A 15,451-nucleotide genomic window follows, 5' to 3' on the forward strand; every position below is an offset into this window, starting at 1 on the left:
TTTCATAATCCCTGTAGTATTACTCATTTCATATGAGGCCTGCATGAATGTCAAGTTGCTGTTGTTTGGCTCTGGAACTGTGACATTTGCTGTGCTGTGAGATTATTAATACATTTTGTATGGCTAAAACTTTAATTTGCATCACACAATCATTGACTGCATTCTATAAAAGCTGCAAAAGTGTGTATGTGACATCAATATAGGTTTTTGTTTTTATATACTTATTTTTTCAAATTACGAAAAGGCTTGATGTCTTGCTAAACAAATTGAAATATATTTTGATTTATGCTCAATCATCCAGGTAAGTAAATCCCAAAAGGTTGATTCTGTTCATCTGGACGTAACGTTTTCAGTGGGAGAAATATTTGTCACTTCAATTCTGAGAATGAAGAAGTCATTTGGATGAGTGATGAAACATTTTTCCCACTATCTTGTGAAAATTCACAAAGAGCAGTGAGTATCGTATTACCTGATCACAAACTGTACAAAGAAGAAAGAAAAATTTAATTCAGTTTTAAAATTCTGCAACCTGTCAAATCAAATAATCAATCAATCAATACTTTATTTGTATAGCACATTTAAAGACCAGAGGTACACCAAAGTGCTTCTCAATAGTAAAATATGAAATAAATGGTAAGTGGACTGATTCTTATATAGCGCTTTTCTACTCTCAAAGTATAGTACTCAAAGCGCTCTATACAATATGCCACATTCACCCAATCACACCCATTCTCACAAGCACTTTATCTATACTTAGTGCTATCTAACTACATTCACACACATTCACACTCCGATGGATGCATCGGAGAGCAAGTTGGGGTTAGTATCTTGCCCAAGGATACTTGACATGCAGACTGGAGGAGCCAAGGATCAAACCACCAACCTTCCAATCAGTAGGTGACCTGCTCTACCTCCTGAGATACAGCCACCCAAGTAAAGTTAATTACGATAGTAGAGTACAAATACATTTCCAGACAAAACGAGCACTAATTAACCCAGAAGCACTATGCTAAAAGAAACATAGAAATCCCACTTTGATCCTTGAGTACATCTGATATTCTGAAACAGGGATTTTGAAAAAACACTTGTTTGTTTTGGGGCTTTTAATCAAAGTACATCACAAATACAATACAAGGAAGCCTGTATCCCAGCATAAGTACTTTCTGTATTAAATCCTCATCAATAAGCAAATATTTTTGCAGTAATTTAAGCAATAAAAGCAACAATCAATAACATGGGAAAAACCACAGTTTCTTTCAGTAAAACATTTTTATTAGTCCAGTATAGCTTATTTTATCTTCTATTCTCATCTCACAGTACTCATTTAAGTAATACAGCTGTAAACAAAAAGTTTTGAGTTACCTGGGGTCCGTTCTTCGTACCTCGCTAAGTAAGTTAGCTGGATTTGATTGTTGACGATTTCGCGTGATCCTGGATCATTCGGTTCCCCGAAGCTCATCCGGGACTTGCTGTCATAGCAACAGATCCGTAAGCGTAAACCTGCTCGGGAGCAGGCTTACTTTATGTAAACAGGATTAGATCGCGGCCACTCAGGTATGTCCGCTTCATTTATACGAAAGCAACAGCGATATTTTACCACTGTTTTACCATAAATAAATATTATCAATGTAACTAAAGATAATGCAGTATTTGATCCTTTTATTGATTCCATACAGATACATACAGGTCATTTCCTTAAAAAAGGGAAATGTACTATTAATCATTCTATTTCATGTATTTGATTATTTCAGATGTAATTCATATTTTAGAGTAGTAATAGTAAATTACTTCGTGTAATCAAGATGAGAGACCACGGCTATAAAAGCGAAGGTGGATTTGGGAAGTCTGTCGCAGCCATGTCCTGTCCGTATACGCGAGCCACCCATTGCAGAAGGTGCAAGATTGATAAGGAGAGTTTTCAGAATTCAGCGTATATTGCGGGATAGACAGGATCCTTTAGCTCAGCGCGACAGTGTGCGCATAGAGAGATATCGATTTTCCCGTGAGGGTATTATTTACTTAACCAACTTGTTGACGAGGGGGTGCAGGACCACCACCTGTCTTTTTTTGCTCTGCCCTTTTCTTGGTTGCTGTTATAAACAAACAAACAGATTATTTCAGGCTCTCTTTTCAAGAGACTAAAAGCAATATAAGTGATAAATATTACCATTCTGTAGAATATTCTTATATTTCACTTTTACTTGTTCCCATGTTCTAGTGGGTCCTGTTGTGGCTCTAATGTGAAAGAGGATATAATGTAATATAATATAATATAATACAGTTACCCTACCGCCTACTGGTGATGGCCAGAGGGGCCGATGGCGCGATATGGCAGCCTCGCTTCAGTCAGTCTGCCCCAGGGCAGCTGTGGCTACAACCGTAGCTGCTTCCACGAGTGTGTGAATGTGAGAGTGAATGAATAGTGGCATTGTAAAGTGCTTTGGGTGCCTTGAAAAGCGCTATATAAATCCAATCCATTATTATTATTATTATTATTATTATTATTAAATTACTTACTAGTTTAATTTGTCAGCAACTTTCTGCCAGCCCTCTCTCCTTGCTTTTGCAGTCTTTGCAGTGTTCCCTTGCGTTTTAATTAAACTCTGAAACTCCTGAAATCCCTCAATCAAGAGTTCTTGCTCTGCTGCCGAATAATACCGAGCGCGCTCCTCCGACATTTTCGCCGACCAATCAAAGGGTTGCCGATCAATGTTTCTACTATCGATGCGTAGCCCCTGTTAAGCCACCCAGTGATCTCACATTACTTCATCCAGCTATACTAATCGTCAACAACAGGTGTGTTCGGAGAACCGGAATAGCGAGCTCAAAGTTAGCGCGATGATTTGATCTTGGATTTGTCATTTGATCTTGGATGTAAGCGAGGTACGAAGAACGGACCCCTGGTCATGTATCTGTCAGACTCAGAGTGGAAACAAAGTAAAATAGTGTCATGAGGTTAAACCAGCTTTCTAAACACTTGCTCTTTTCTTATGAGCTTCCTTGTTACTAACATAAGGAGATTATCTGATCTAAGAAATGGCTTCAACCGTTGAGGATGATCTGATATCCTCGTGTTGGTGTTGTTCCCAGACCATCATGAAAATGTTGTTCCAGGTTCAACATTGCAAGTGACCAATCACATTGTTGTGACGTTATTCCTTTGCGCGCCAAGCCATTCGTGCATTTATGAAATTCCAATGTTGCAAGGACAATATCAATTCTGCTTACTGTTTATTAAAGGGTTAGGGTCAGGGTCCGTTGATCGGCGGACAGAGGCGGTTTCACGCAGCTTAAGTACAGTTTTTTGTTTTACGCCGGTTTTTCCCGAAGTCGCAAAAGTATGACGTCACAACATTCTGATTGGTCACTTACAATGTTGATCCTGGAACAACATTTAGTATGATGATCTGGGAACAACACCAACACGAGGATATCAGATCAACCTCCAGTTGAAGTTAAGTAGAAGTAAGATGTTTTCACTGAAGCCTGCTGTTATTAGGCAGAATTGACAAATAAAGTTGACTTGACTTGACTTGATTATTTTTCACATGATAATCACAATACTTTACACATGCTCTGCCTCCAGCGTGTCTCCCTGAGTGCTCTTAAATCTTGGCTTCCAGCCTTTTATCTGCTTTGTGTTTACCTCATTTTTCTTCTAACGTCTTTCACACTCATATTTTACATATTATCACATGTTGGTGTCTCCAGTTTTTCCTGAGTCTTCTTGCATTAATATTCAGTAGATTCTTAGATCTTCAGGTCATCCATCCTGCTCTTGAAGTTGCTGTGCTTGCTTGACTGACTGTTTCTGCGCTGATTTTCGATGGACATCTCAAGGACAGGACTGGAGATTTTTCTCCCCTTTGTATCAATTTCTTCCGCTTTGCCTTTCCTCTCCACGGCCATATTATCTCTGTTCTGCTTGTAGGCCACCTTGCTGTTGTAGGGGCTGTAAGCAGAGTTTGGCTCTGGCATGCTGTACTTTGAGTCTGTAGGGAAAAGTTCAGGCACAGCAGAATGACCTCCAAAGTAGTTATAGTTTGGGACAAAGGGCATGACCGGCTCACTCAGGGCTTTGGAACCTTCACGTGCGGCTTTTGAACTCCTGCAACGAAGACCCTGGTGGCACTTTGTAAAACCTAGATGGTACATTTCCACCAGGTTGAGCAGCAGTGAGACGCAGGCCACAGCCAGCATGAAAAGGATGAAGATTGTCTTCTCAGTGGGGCGGGAGATGTAGCAGTTCACCATGTTTGGGCAAGGCCAGCGGTCGCAGGTGTACATGGCCTTGAGCTCAAACCCATATAGAAAATACTGAGCTACAATAAACGCAACCTCAAACAGGGTCTTAAAAATAATGTTGAAGACATAGGTCCGCAGTAGCACACCTTGTAAACGTGCGTGGCCCTGTTTGTCTTTAACTGAGGGCTTTTTGTCCTTATGGCAGAATACTTGCTGCTGGTCTTCAAGCTCCTTTTGTTTCTGCTTCTCCTTCTCCTCCATGCGGACCAAATGAAGGATATGACCAAGATAAATGAGAGTGGGCGTGGAGACAAAGATGATCTGCATCACCCAGAAGCGGATGTGAGAAATGGGGAAGGTCGTGTCATAGCAGACGTTCTGACAACCCGGCTGCTTGGTGTCGCACGTGAAGCTGGACTGCTCGTCGCCCCACACCTTCTCAGCAGCAGCCCCCAGCACCAGGATGCGGAAGATGAACAGCACTGTCAGCCAGACTTTACCCACTACAGTGGAGTGTTCCTGAGCACTTTCCAGCAGCTTCCCTAACAAGTTCCAGTCAGCCATACCGTCTTACAACTGTCCCCTCAGCTTTATTGGCAAAACCAGAAGAAAGGCCTGTAAGTAGAGGGGGAAATGTTTTATTTGAATAAACTAAGTAATATGGCAGACTTAACCTGTCAAGTAACTTATTACCATACCATATCACCACTTATTACCATAAAAACAACGTGATAAGCTTTAGTAAATGAAATGATGATGATATTTACAAATTAGTTGATTGACTGACTGGACTTTTATAAGGTGATTGTTAGCTGTCATATTTGCACATGCAAAATTAGAATAAGGCTCAGGAAACGTTCCCACCAGCTTGTTTTGTTCATACAATAGTTTATATGTTAATCAGAATTCTAAATCTCTATATGAGGAAATATGTATTGTCTCCACTTTCTTTAATTTACCTTCAGGTAAACATATTTTTCTGTGTAGAGAAATGGGAGCATGGCAGTATGCAGATAATATGGAGACTGCATAAGCCCTGTTGGTTCAGAACATATCCATGGGGGTAAGAACAAAATATTCCATTGCCAACGTTTCATAACTCTGATAGAGATTTTGAGTGCACACTTGTTTTTTGCTCAGGGTAAGAACGTTTCCATGCACATTTGTGAATGACTGCCATCGTCCTGTTACATGAGCCAATTTCAGCTAAGCTTTAGCTGTCAGGCAGATGACCTCGCGTTTGACACTAGAATATTTTGGTATACAGAGGAGTTCATGGTCATCTCAGTGCCTACAAGGATCTCAGAGGCTGTGGCTGCTAAATAAGCACAAATCATCACCCCTCCACCACTGCTTGACAACTGGTATAAGGGGTTTTGCTTAGGTTTGCAAAGATGCAACTTTGCAAACCTAAGGCATGCTGCCAGGTTCTTTGCAGAAAGGCTTTTTCCTTTCAAGCAAGTTTGGTCCTTTTCTAAATGAAATATCATAAAATTTCACATTTGACACCTGGGCATGCAGGGAAGTGTGGCACTGTGTTAAAACTACCAAAACCTCTACTTTTACAGAGGTGGTCCCACTTGCTGATGATTATTTAATTAGTTATTCATTTAAAGACGTATTATTAGTAGTATCTAGCTGCTATTTACCTTCTCAGTTCCTGTGGAAATAGGGAAGGTGCATTTAGTTTTTTGCAGGACTACATAGAGTCCTATCAGAACTTTCCTTTTCATGTTATTGTGTATAGCACAATAATCCACCATAGCACAGGGTCAAGGGTACATGAGTCTGATTTGTATGTAAATCTAAAATTCCCCTATGTTGTCATACTTGTACTTTGCAGTATACAATACCATGTTGGATAACTAACTGATAACATTGCTATTAGTGCAGTTCAGACTTTTTTTAATGAACCGTTTTAAAAATTCTGACGAGGAGTGTGCCACACATTTAAATGTGAGAACACGACATAAAATCAGTCAAGTGCAGTTTTAATGTCACTGATTCATCTCAAGGTTTTTACATTTTAAACACATTTAATTTTAAAACAAAACAAAACACACATTCAGTGTAAACTGTTTGATTGCTTTACTGTTTAGATATGTAGTTAATTCATATAGTATGATGAATCCATTTAGTATTGGTCTTGAGAAATCCCACGTTCAACTTTCCCAGAGAATGCTGATCATGAATTCACCCGTTTGTACTCATAAATGTTTGTCAGAACGATCTGATAAAAAGTGCAGGGACACAGATGGTTGTGTTTGAGAGATAGCCCCGGAGCGGCCTGGGTGAGACTCTCAGGATTGACGCTGATCTTGTGACACAGTACTCCGACTCCAGAATTAGGTGTCTAGTTTAGATCTCATATCATATTTGTTACGGTTTAGAAAAGAAATAAACTTGAAAAAAATACTTAAAAATGTCCTGAGTGATTATTTTAAAAAAATCAAAAAACAAATCAAAAAATTTAAATCCATATGGTCACATGGTCACATGGATCAACTTCTTTTACCACAGCTGAATGTGGAGTTCTTTCACTCTGTTCAAAATTCCTTTCATATTTTTTCTTCATAATAATTCTGCTAGCGAAGCAATAGTAACATCCCAGAAAGATTAAGAAAGACCTACCTGATAAAGTTCATTTCTTTCAGTCACTTGACCTCTTCACTTCACAGCGAGGCCATGTTCTCCTGAGCTGCTGAGGAAACTGCAGCACCAAAGATAAACTTCTCTCAGGCAGTTTTCTCTGGGATTCTGCTTGGTGCCCTCCCTCCTACTCTGACCTTATCAATGCCCAGTCCTCAACAAGCCACCACAGCTAAACCCCTTGTCTTGTCTCAGCACAGATGAAAACATTCCTGTGAGAAGAAAAGTCTAAAATCCTCACTGTCAAGAGGTGTTTCTGTTGAACTGAGTGGCAGCTGAGGAGTCCAGTGAGGATGCAGGTTAAGCCTACATACCACTGTGCTCTAAATATAATTCATGGTGAAGGGAGTGGTTTTGTTGCCACTTTTATGGTGATCTGACCCATGACTGCGTGGATGAGCTTTAGATGGCACAGAGCCATCCCTCAGTGCTACACGGAGGAAGACTGCATGGAGTAATACCTGAAAAAATGATGCCTGCATACAGAGGATGGTGTACTAACCTAATTATGCTATTTAGACTTAAGGTCCCTCTATTAAAGCATCAGAAAAGACAACAGAAGTTTATTTACCTGTACACAAGTACAATTACTCATCACAAAATAACACTGTGAAAAAAGACATACTGGATTAAAATCACTTTCACTTGGGGTGTTTTGCGGAAGGCCATCTGCAAAATAAGCACACTTAAAGCCATTTTACTGTAAATTAATTTGCCTTCCTGAATAATGTGTGGTGATGGTTTCCATAAAAAGAGAAACAACCTCATTTTTCTGGGACAGCAGGTTCAGCTGTCTATGGGGGTATCCACACACTGAAACTCCTATATGGTGGGTCCACTGATAACACCAACACCAATAACACCTCAGACAGTTCTTCGCAGGTGACTTTGAAGATCTCACACACGGTGGAGTTGATGGGGTGAAATGCGTGAGGATGTTTCGTTCACATATTTTGTTTCCCTCAGTCACATTTCTGACACCGGCACCTCTGTGGCCTCAGCTTTATTTGTACCTATCGTTAACCACCGCCCGCTGGTCGTTTATTCTATCACCTTTCCACAGAGCCGGGAAGTCCTGCCAGAGTACGCTTAAACAGCTTTCAATCTGTTATGTGTCAGAACAAATCCCCTTTAACCGAGTAGGTAAAAACAGCACAGTTAGTTTAAAGTCTGGTTGATTTTATTCTGTTGTGTATGGACAACATAGAAACATTCCACTTTCAAAATAAATACATTTAAATAGAAATATCACCATGTTAAGAAAGCTTCACACAAAAAAATGCAATTCAAGTTTTTTTTCTATTACTGTCTTTCCAAGTGAAAGTATTGAACCGCCAATTCAAATAATGTGACTGCCCCATTCAATACATATGAAATGCAACATGTTTACTACATGCATGTATTAGTATAATTTCACTCACATCAGTGTTTGTGATTATGTGTCACATAAATAACAAAATATTATTAATGACCATGCCCACAATACACTTTTCTCAACCAACTGGAAGTTTTGCTATGACTTTGGGCAGCTTTTATAGTTTCATTTCAAGATAAAGATTAAAACAAATCCATGATAGCTGAAGGCTGTAATGTGGTCAGTGGAAATATTGGTTTATTAAGTGTTTTTAACTGATCTGCAGTCAGACAAACACCAAGCTATCCATTATAACTAGAAATGTTTGTCGAAACATGAACTGCTGGCTTTCTGCATTTGAACCGGTGAAGCATCGCCATGATATAAACCTCACAAGTTTAATCAGTAGTTGTTACCTAAATGGTCACTTATATGTCTCCTTTGTCTGTGAAGGTTCTCAGTCATCCAGGTCATCGTAGTCAAAGGAGCTTGCAAAGAAAAGCGTCTGGACTTCTTTAAGTTGCTTGAAGACGTTTCACCTCTCATCCGAGAAGCTTCTTCAGTTCAGAACTGAAGAAGCTTCTCGGATGAGAGGTGAAACGTCTTCAAGCAACTTAAAGAAGTCCAGACGCTTTTCTTTGCAAGCTCCTTTGACTATATGTCTCCTTTGTGCTGCTGTGCATTTTGTTAGAATGAGCAAAGCTTTTGTTGGATCCAAGCCCCCATAGTCGAGTCTCCAGCATTGTGCAAATGCTTGCTGCAAGCCTTCCCCACCAAGAAGACCACCTCGGCAATGTTGAGTAGAATACAAACACCTGACACAGCCAACATGAACACGGTGAAGACAGTCTTCTCTGTGGGTCTCGACACAAAGCAGTCCACCGTGTTGGGACAAGGGTAGGAGTCACACTTCACCAGCCGGATCATCTTGTAACCAGGGTAGATCATATAAAACACATACATAAAAGTGACCTCAAAGATGATACGGAACAAAAGGCTGATGACGTATGTCCACCACAGGGCCCCAGTGATTTTCATCTTCTGTGTTTTTATCTGCTCCAGGTCTTTCGGGTTGGACCGGCCCGACAGTTTGTAGAGCCTCTTGTCAACATGACGCCGATGGGCAACGTGCATGGCTACCAGCAGGGCAGGAGTGGAGACCAGGATGAGCTGGAGTGCCCAGAGTCGAATGTGGGAGATGGGGAAGAAGTGGTCGTAGCAGACACTGTTGCAACCCGGTTGCTGCGTGTTGCAGGTGAAGCCAGACTTCTCGTCGCCCCACACGCTCTCGGCTGCAACCACGAGGACCAGGATGCGGAAAATGAAGAGCACGGAGAGCCAGATTCGACCGATGCCGGTGGAGTGGCGGTTCACACCGCTAATGACAGCATAAAATGATGCCCAGTTCATCTTTGGTTCCGGGTCTGAAAACAAACAAACACAAACATCATATGATATAATTTTTTTGTAATTAAATTTTTTTTATTGTAAAATAATTTTACTGCAAATCAACACAATAATGTAAAACAAACCATAAAATGATAAAAAAAAGATAAAAATCATCTCTTTTTTTATATTCATTTTTATATTTCTCTGCTTTTTTATGTTATTGCTTTGTTGTCTATTATATGTATGCTGCTATGACAAGAGTTTCTCTGATCTGATCTTATGATAATTCTTACTGTTTGAGATTAGACATTCAAATAAGACTGTCTTCTTCGCATGTAGCCATTCGGCAAAAATGAAGGCTTCTTAAATCTTAAAAAAAGGTCTGCCAAGCTCTCACTTGGACAATTTGTTTCCAAAAAAGTAGAACCAAAAATTAGCAAGTGAAGCAATGCAAATGATGTACAGTAAATCCCGTGTGTAAGGCTATACTCTGGAGAGTTGACCGATGCAAATTTACCCGGGATCAGTCCCCCTGTGTTTCTGTTCAGTATATCCTCCCTTTGCCCTGATGTATAAATTACTTCATCACATTAACTCCTCAGGACTTGCAGGACTCTTGCATGTTTAACCAAAATTCCCTTGAAGTTCCTAAAAATACTTAAAAATTTGCTTTATAAAAAAATCACTAACAAATCCCATCTTGTGACATAACAGGCACAAAATTACTGGCCCTTCAGTACAAGTAAACTTCACAACAGCAGCTTCACGAAATAATTGATTTGTTGATCATTCGGTTAATTTTCTGAGTGAAAAAGCGCTTTTTTTTTTTCTAAAAGCAGAAAATCTCCCTCCAGTTTCTGTTGTGAGGATTGTTTGTACTTATTGCCTTCTGTGACATAAAACTGAATATATATGGATTATGAGAAAACAATTTGCACACATCATCATGCATCAGCTCTTTCTGAAGGTGTTAGAGTGACACTTAAGTTAAAACTATTGCTTGAAAATCATCAGGAAATATTATGTAAAAGATTATGCACATGAAAATGATCTATGCATCAAACTTAGAACAAGAAAAAAATACTTTAGATTAAAAAGGCAGGAAATATAACTCTCTAAAAGTTCTCCTGAATGTCAAAGTCAGACACAAAGGAGACTTTCAGTTTCACTTTTCAACAGCAAACTTAAAACTTAATAAACACAATACTGTCTTACTTATTCACTTTAAATAATAGCAACCTGCACACTTGACTTAAATCAGAACACATGGTGCAGCCACACTTTGGCTGGACTTGGTAAATTAATAGTAATGAGTACATCACAGCTTTTTCTTTTTTACGCCTATGATTCTTCTTAGTCTTAAATTGTAGCATGTTTGATCCCCTTGGTGTTGATCATTACTGATTGCTCTGTTATGTCTGAGTCTAGAGTAAATGTTGGAGTTGTTACCGGGCTCAGCTGGAGGTGTAAGAGGCATAGGAGGCAGCGTGGAGGACAATGTTGACCCGCTGGTTTGGCATGGATGTGAGTCCAGAGAAGGAAAAAAGCCTCTCTGCCCCCCTCTGCAGCTGGCAGCCCACTTAAGAGTGCAATACTGAGGTCTGGCACCATGTGTCATGTGACATGCTTTCACCAGTAGCCATGGTGTTGCATGCAAAATGAGCAACTGTAGCTGGATTAACAGACTCTTGGATAGTCTCCACTCACCGGCAGGAAAATCATTTGTGCTCCTAAAGGACGTTGATAAGTTACATAGAAGGACTCTTCTGCTTCTTAGCTTAGAAGGTTTTCACACAATTCACTGATCAGGCAGATAGAAATAACTAACAAGGTCTGCAAATAAATAATGTTGTCTGATCATCACTTCTCGGACGAACTCTCAAAAAGAACATGTTTGGAAAAGAGTCTCATTTTCTTTTTTATCCTAATCATATCTTGTGAATATAGTGTGAAGTGACATTAACAGCTAAGCATGATCTGCCAATGAGCACAGAATAAATGAACACGCTGAAAAGAAACTATTTAAACTGTCCATCCGCGCAGCCACATGATGTAGGAACAAAGCCATCAATAAAATGAACTTACCTTAGCTCTGCTTGCAAATAAAGTGCATCCAGAAACATTTAAGTTAGCATCACCAGATCAGATTTTTTTTTTTCCAGTCTTTGACTGTGAACAAGAGTATCAGAGCACCATGACTTTGCATTGCTAATGATTTCCCTCACACTAGCCACTGCCCTGCACTGGGGAGGTCATATGCCTCTGTGCAAAGAATTTGCATACAATAGCCCCATTTAGGCAGCGCAAACAAACAGCTTCAGAATTCAGATCAAACGTTTTAATTTCTGCCCAGCTGAAGAATCTGTGTGGGGACTGTGGTCTGTCATGTTGTCCTCAGTATGCTGCTGAGCAGAGGAAGTGGGGGGTGGTTTTGACGTAATATTGAGTGTAACATAAAGGTCTTCAACAAAGAATGAGACTCAAAATCTAAAGATAAGAGGACAAGGGTTTGTTATCCTGAGAATCAGACTCTCATCTAGTGTTTCTTCTCGACCTTTACATCCTAATGCTAAACCACTGATTGAACCAGCCAGTGACTGCGTTTACTGTGTACTCAAGGGAAACTGAATCCATTTTGAGGCGTTTTCACAGATGGGGCAAAAACTGGCAACTTTTCAAACTGAGTAACTTTTTGAGCTCACTTCTTGTCTCAGTTAAAATCCAAAAGAGCTGATTTGAATATGACAAACTATTCATTCTAATATTCAGTCATTTTTACTAGTTTATAGTTATTTTTAATCATTAGTGAGACAGCTGTTATATTTCATGACATCACTTGTCATCATTTGTCAGTGTTAGGACCATTTAGTTGGCTATGATAACTAAAACAAACAAAGAGAAATGTATTGTCATGTATCTGCATTTCTGTGTCATAGTATGAGAGAAACTGTGGGTGAGTGACATCTTTAAAAACCTTGGCACCAAGGGAAAGACTCTGGGAATGTTGAAATGATGCTTAAACTAGCAAAAATAAACTTTAACCCTTGAATTCTAGTAAAAGTCACCCGAATGGATGTAGTTTTCAATTTTCCAATGGCCAGTCTACCTGTGCCATGCATCCAATTAAAACTGCATCAAATGCAACATGTTTTCTTTATCACATTAAATCTCCTTTACCTTCTAACCTTTACTCTGAACTTTCATTTGACCTTTTTTAGTGTCAGGAAATCTATAAAGGTGCAATTTCTGACACATATTTTTTAGGCATATTAATATATCCCATAAGTAGTAGTTTTCCCCCCTTTACAATATACTGTTAAAAGTACTGTGAATCCAAAAACTCGCAAAACTTGAAATATATACAGCCTTTTGACTTTTTGTTTTTAAGTCACTTCAGATTCAGTTCATTTCCAGGGGGTTCATGTTTCAGTTTGGTTTTTCTTGTTTGAAAATGTTCTTTTTAATTATCATTGTATGAAGGGCATGCACAATTAGGATAATCAGCAGAAGTATTACATTAAAAAACACAACTTTTTGAAAGCAGCTGCCTCGCTGTTTTGCAGACACCATATATATATATTCGCAAAATGGTTTCAGAAATTTCCTTCAAAAGTCTAGATGTTGTTTTCATTTTAGTTAGCTACGGTATATCTGGCGTTCGGACCACACTCAAAGGATCAATACGCTACTATTAATTTCCTGGACCTTGATTCCAACCAGATGTTGCATGGTCTGTTTTCATGTCACAAAGCAGGAGACAGTCATCATGAACGGATCCTTTGCACATATTATAAATAACTCGGTTCTGCTGTACTGTTGATTTAAGTGGTTTTTCATTTCCACGCAGCTGCAGAGAGATTTCACGATGCTGTCTTGTAACCTCTACAAAGACTCCCGGTGTTGACATTAGAAACACAGGCTGTGACTCAGCTGAACTGCACATCAAGCAAAACCGATCAAGCCCCAAAGACGCAGACACTAAATTCTGTGTACTTATAATGCAACTGTAGGGTTTAATGTAACAAAGCACTGAAATTGTGTATGTGTGCATTAGCAAGCTTGCTTCAGTTGAATCTGGAGGCTGACATCTACAGGTCTTCAAGCGTTAGTGCAGCAGGATTAATAATTAACACGTAAGCAATGACGCAGGATCATTTCAAATTTTTCAAATTCAAATTTTATTTGTCACACACACACACACAACCATACACAGTATGACATGGGGGTGAAATGCTTGTAGCTGTACAACGCCCGACCATTAAATGACAGAAGAAAAGTTTTACAATATTTACAATTTACAGTTTACTACAAAAATTTACAAATTAACTTAAATTAACTTAAATTAATTTAGTTTAGTAAATGAAAAATAATGCCTCAACATTTCAAAAATTGAAAATTAATTTTAGGCAATTGGGCCTTTGCATTGTTAAACATTATAACATTAGATTGTTATATCTTAAACGTTAATGTAAAAAAGTAAACATAAAAAGCAGAGCATTGCACTGTGTACTGTATACGGCTCATTCATCTGCTGAGTATTTGTTTTTTTAACCGCCAGGACAATTCGTTTGATCTGGAGAAATAAACAATATACTGTGTCTAACGTGACAGCCTCGCAGAGTGTTTTTTGTTTCAAAATTATTACAAAAAATGTTTGAATAACGGGAACAAGACAATTTTGTAAGAAATCTCTGCCATTGAAAGCTGCCGATGATTTCTTTATATTTAATCGTGACGATTCTGATCATCATCAGAATCATCATCTGATTCTTTTATTCTTATCCTCAGGCAGTCAAAGATAAAATCAAATTTCAATCAAATTTAAAAATATTCTTCGATTTTTACTCTACAATAATACATACATACATACATACATACATACATACATACATACATACATACATACATACATACATACACAAATAATGGATTTGTTCCAAAAACGAAGGCTGTTAGGTAAAAGCAGGGAGATGAAATTTTCAGTGTTTTCCTCTGAAGTGTGCCGGAGTAAAAGAATACAGTTGCAGGGGGAAATATAAAGTAGAAGTTCCCTAGATTTGTACATTAGCTCAGTCCTGTTACACTCTAGATTGCGAGAGTGCCCTTGAAGCAATCTCGCTCCAGCCTCTAACTCCTCAGCTCAGGCATCTTCTGACAGAAACATGTCTGCACATATAACAAAAGTGATTATAGTGATTCAGAGGAGTTGCAGTAACAAGTAACCAAGGAAATGCTGAGACTGGTATATTTAGGCACTGTCTTTACTACAGAATCAGAATCGTCTTTATTTAACCAAGTTTGTGCACACAAACAAGGAATTTGACTTATGTTGCTCTCTGTATGCCATAAACAGAAAGGGCAGCATGTACATTTTTTTCCAGAGTGGGATTTAAATAAGTTCTCTGACTGCTGTCACGGTAACACCTCAGTGTAAGCTAAGTGCCGTGAATCTGCTTGCACAAGCAAAATTCTTGTACTTAACCCTGACTGCAGGAGCACACCCTATCCGCCTGTCTGGAAGTGTAATTGTGTTTTCCGACTGCACCTAAACGCAGCATCCATGGCAAACAAATTACTCAAAGTGTCCGGCGAGCCCTTTAAGAACCTTCTGGGTGTGGAAAAGGGGAGTTTTTTGTGTTTCTGTTGCCAGCTGGGTACGCTCCATTGCGCTTTGTCATTGACTTTTACTAAGGATATTGGACTCGGATATGTTTATAATATCGCTTGAAGTAGAAAATATACTCACTAAGAACATATACTCACTACATTGAGGGGTTGGTAAGAGCGGGTTTTAATTTTAGCGATGGAAAGCTT

General features: G+C 39.1%; 2 protein-coding genes across 2 annotated transcripts; both read right to left on the minus strand.

Moving 5' to 3' along the window:
• Positions 1-3,635: 3,635 nt before the first annotated feature.
• On the minus strand, positions 3,636-4,816 carry gja2 (gap junction protein, alpha 2). The gene has a single exon (XM_085364345.1). The coding sequence runs from the start codon at positions 4,807-4,809 to the stop codon at positions 3,751-3,753; it is 1,059 nt and encodes a 352-aa protein (XP_085220471.1). The 5' UTR covers positions 4,810-4,816; the 3' UTR covers positions 3,636-3,750.
• A 4,119-nt stretch (positions 4,817-8,935) lies between these two features.
• Positions 8,936-11,114, minus strand: gjb1a (gap junction protein beta 1a). The gene is made up of 2 exons (XM_085363396.1): positions 11,087-11,114; positions 8,936-9,672 (listed from the first exon to the last, which is right to left on the minus strand). The coding sequence occupies exons 1-2, from the start codon at positions 11,112-11,114 to the stop codon at positions 8,936-8,938; spliced, it is 765 nt and encodes a 254-aa protein (XP_085219522.1).
• Between the last annotated feature and the right edge of the window lie 4,337 nt (positions 11,115-15,451).

The sequence above is a fragment of the Diplotaxodon limnothrissa genome, linkage group LG10 (genome assembly GCF_057381915.1).
Source record: "Diplotaxodon limnothrissa isolate DT_005_m linkage group LG10, D_limnothrissa_male_GT1.1, whole genome shotgun sequence".
NCBI lineage: Eukaryota > Metazoa > Chordata > Actinopteri > Cichliformes > Cichlidae > Diplotaxodon > Diplotaxodon limnothrissa.

What these genes read in the sequence shown, in the direction of transcription:
- gjb1a (XM_085363396.1), bottom strand. Translation starts at nt 11,114, where the DNA reads ATGCCTCTTACACCTCCAGCTGAGCCCG. An exon ending in TACACCTCCAGCTGAGCCCG is followed by an intron (nt 9,673 to 11,086) that starts GTAACAACTCCA and finishes GTTTGTTTTCAG; the next exon opens with ACCCGGAACCAAAGATGAAC.
- gja2 (XM_085364345.1), bottom strand. Translation starts at nt 4,809, where the DNA reads ATGGCTGACTGGAACTTGTTAGGGAAGCTGCTGGAAAGTGCTCAGGAA.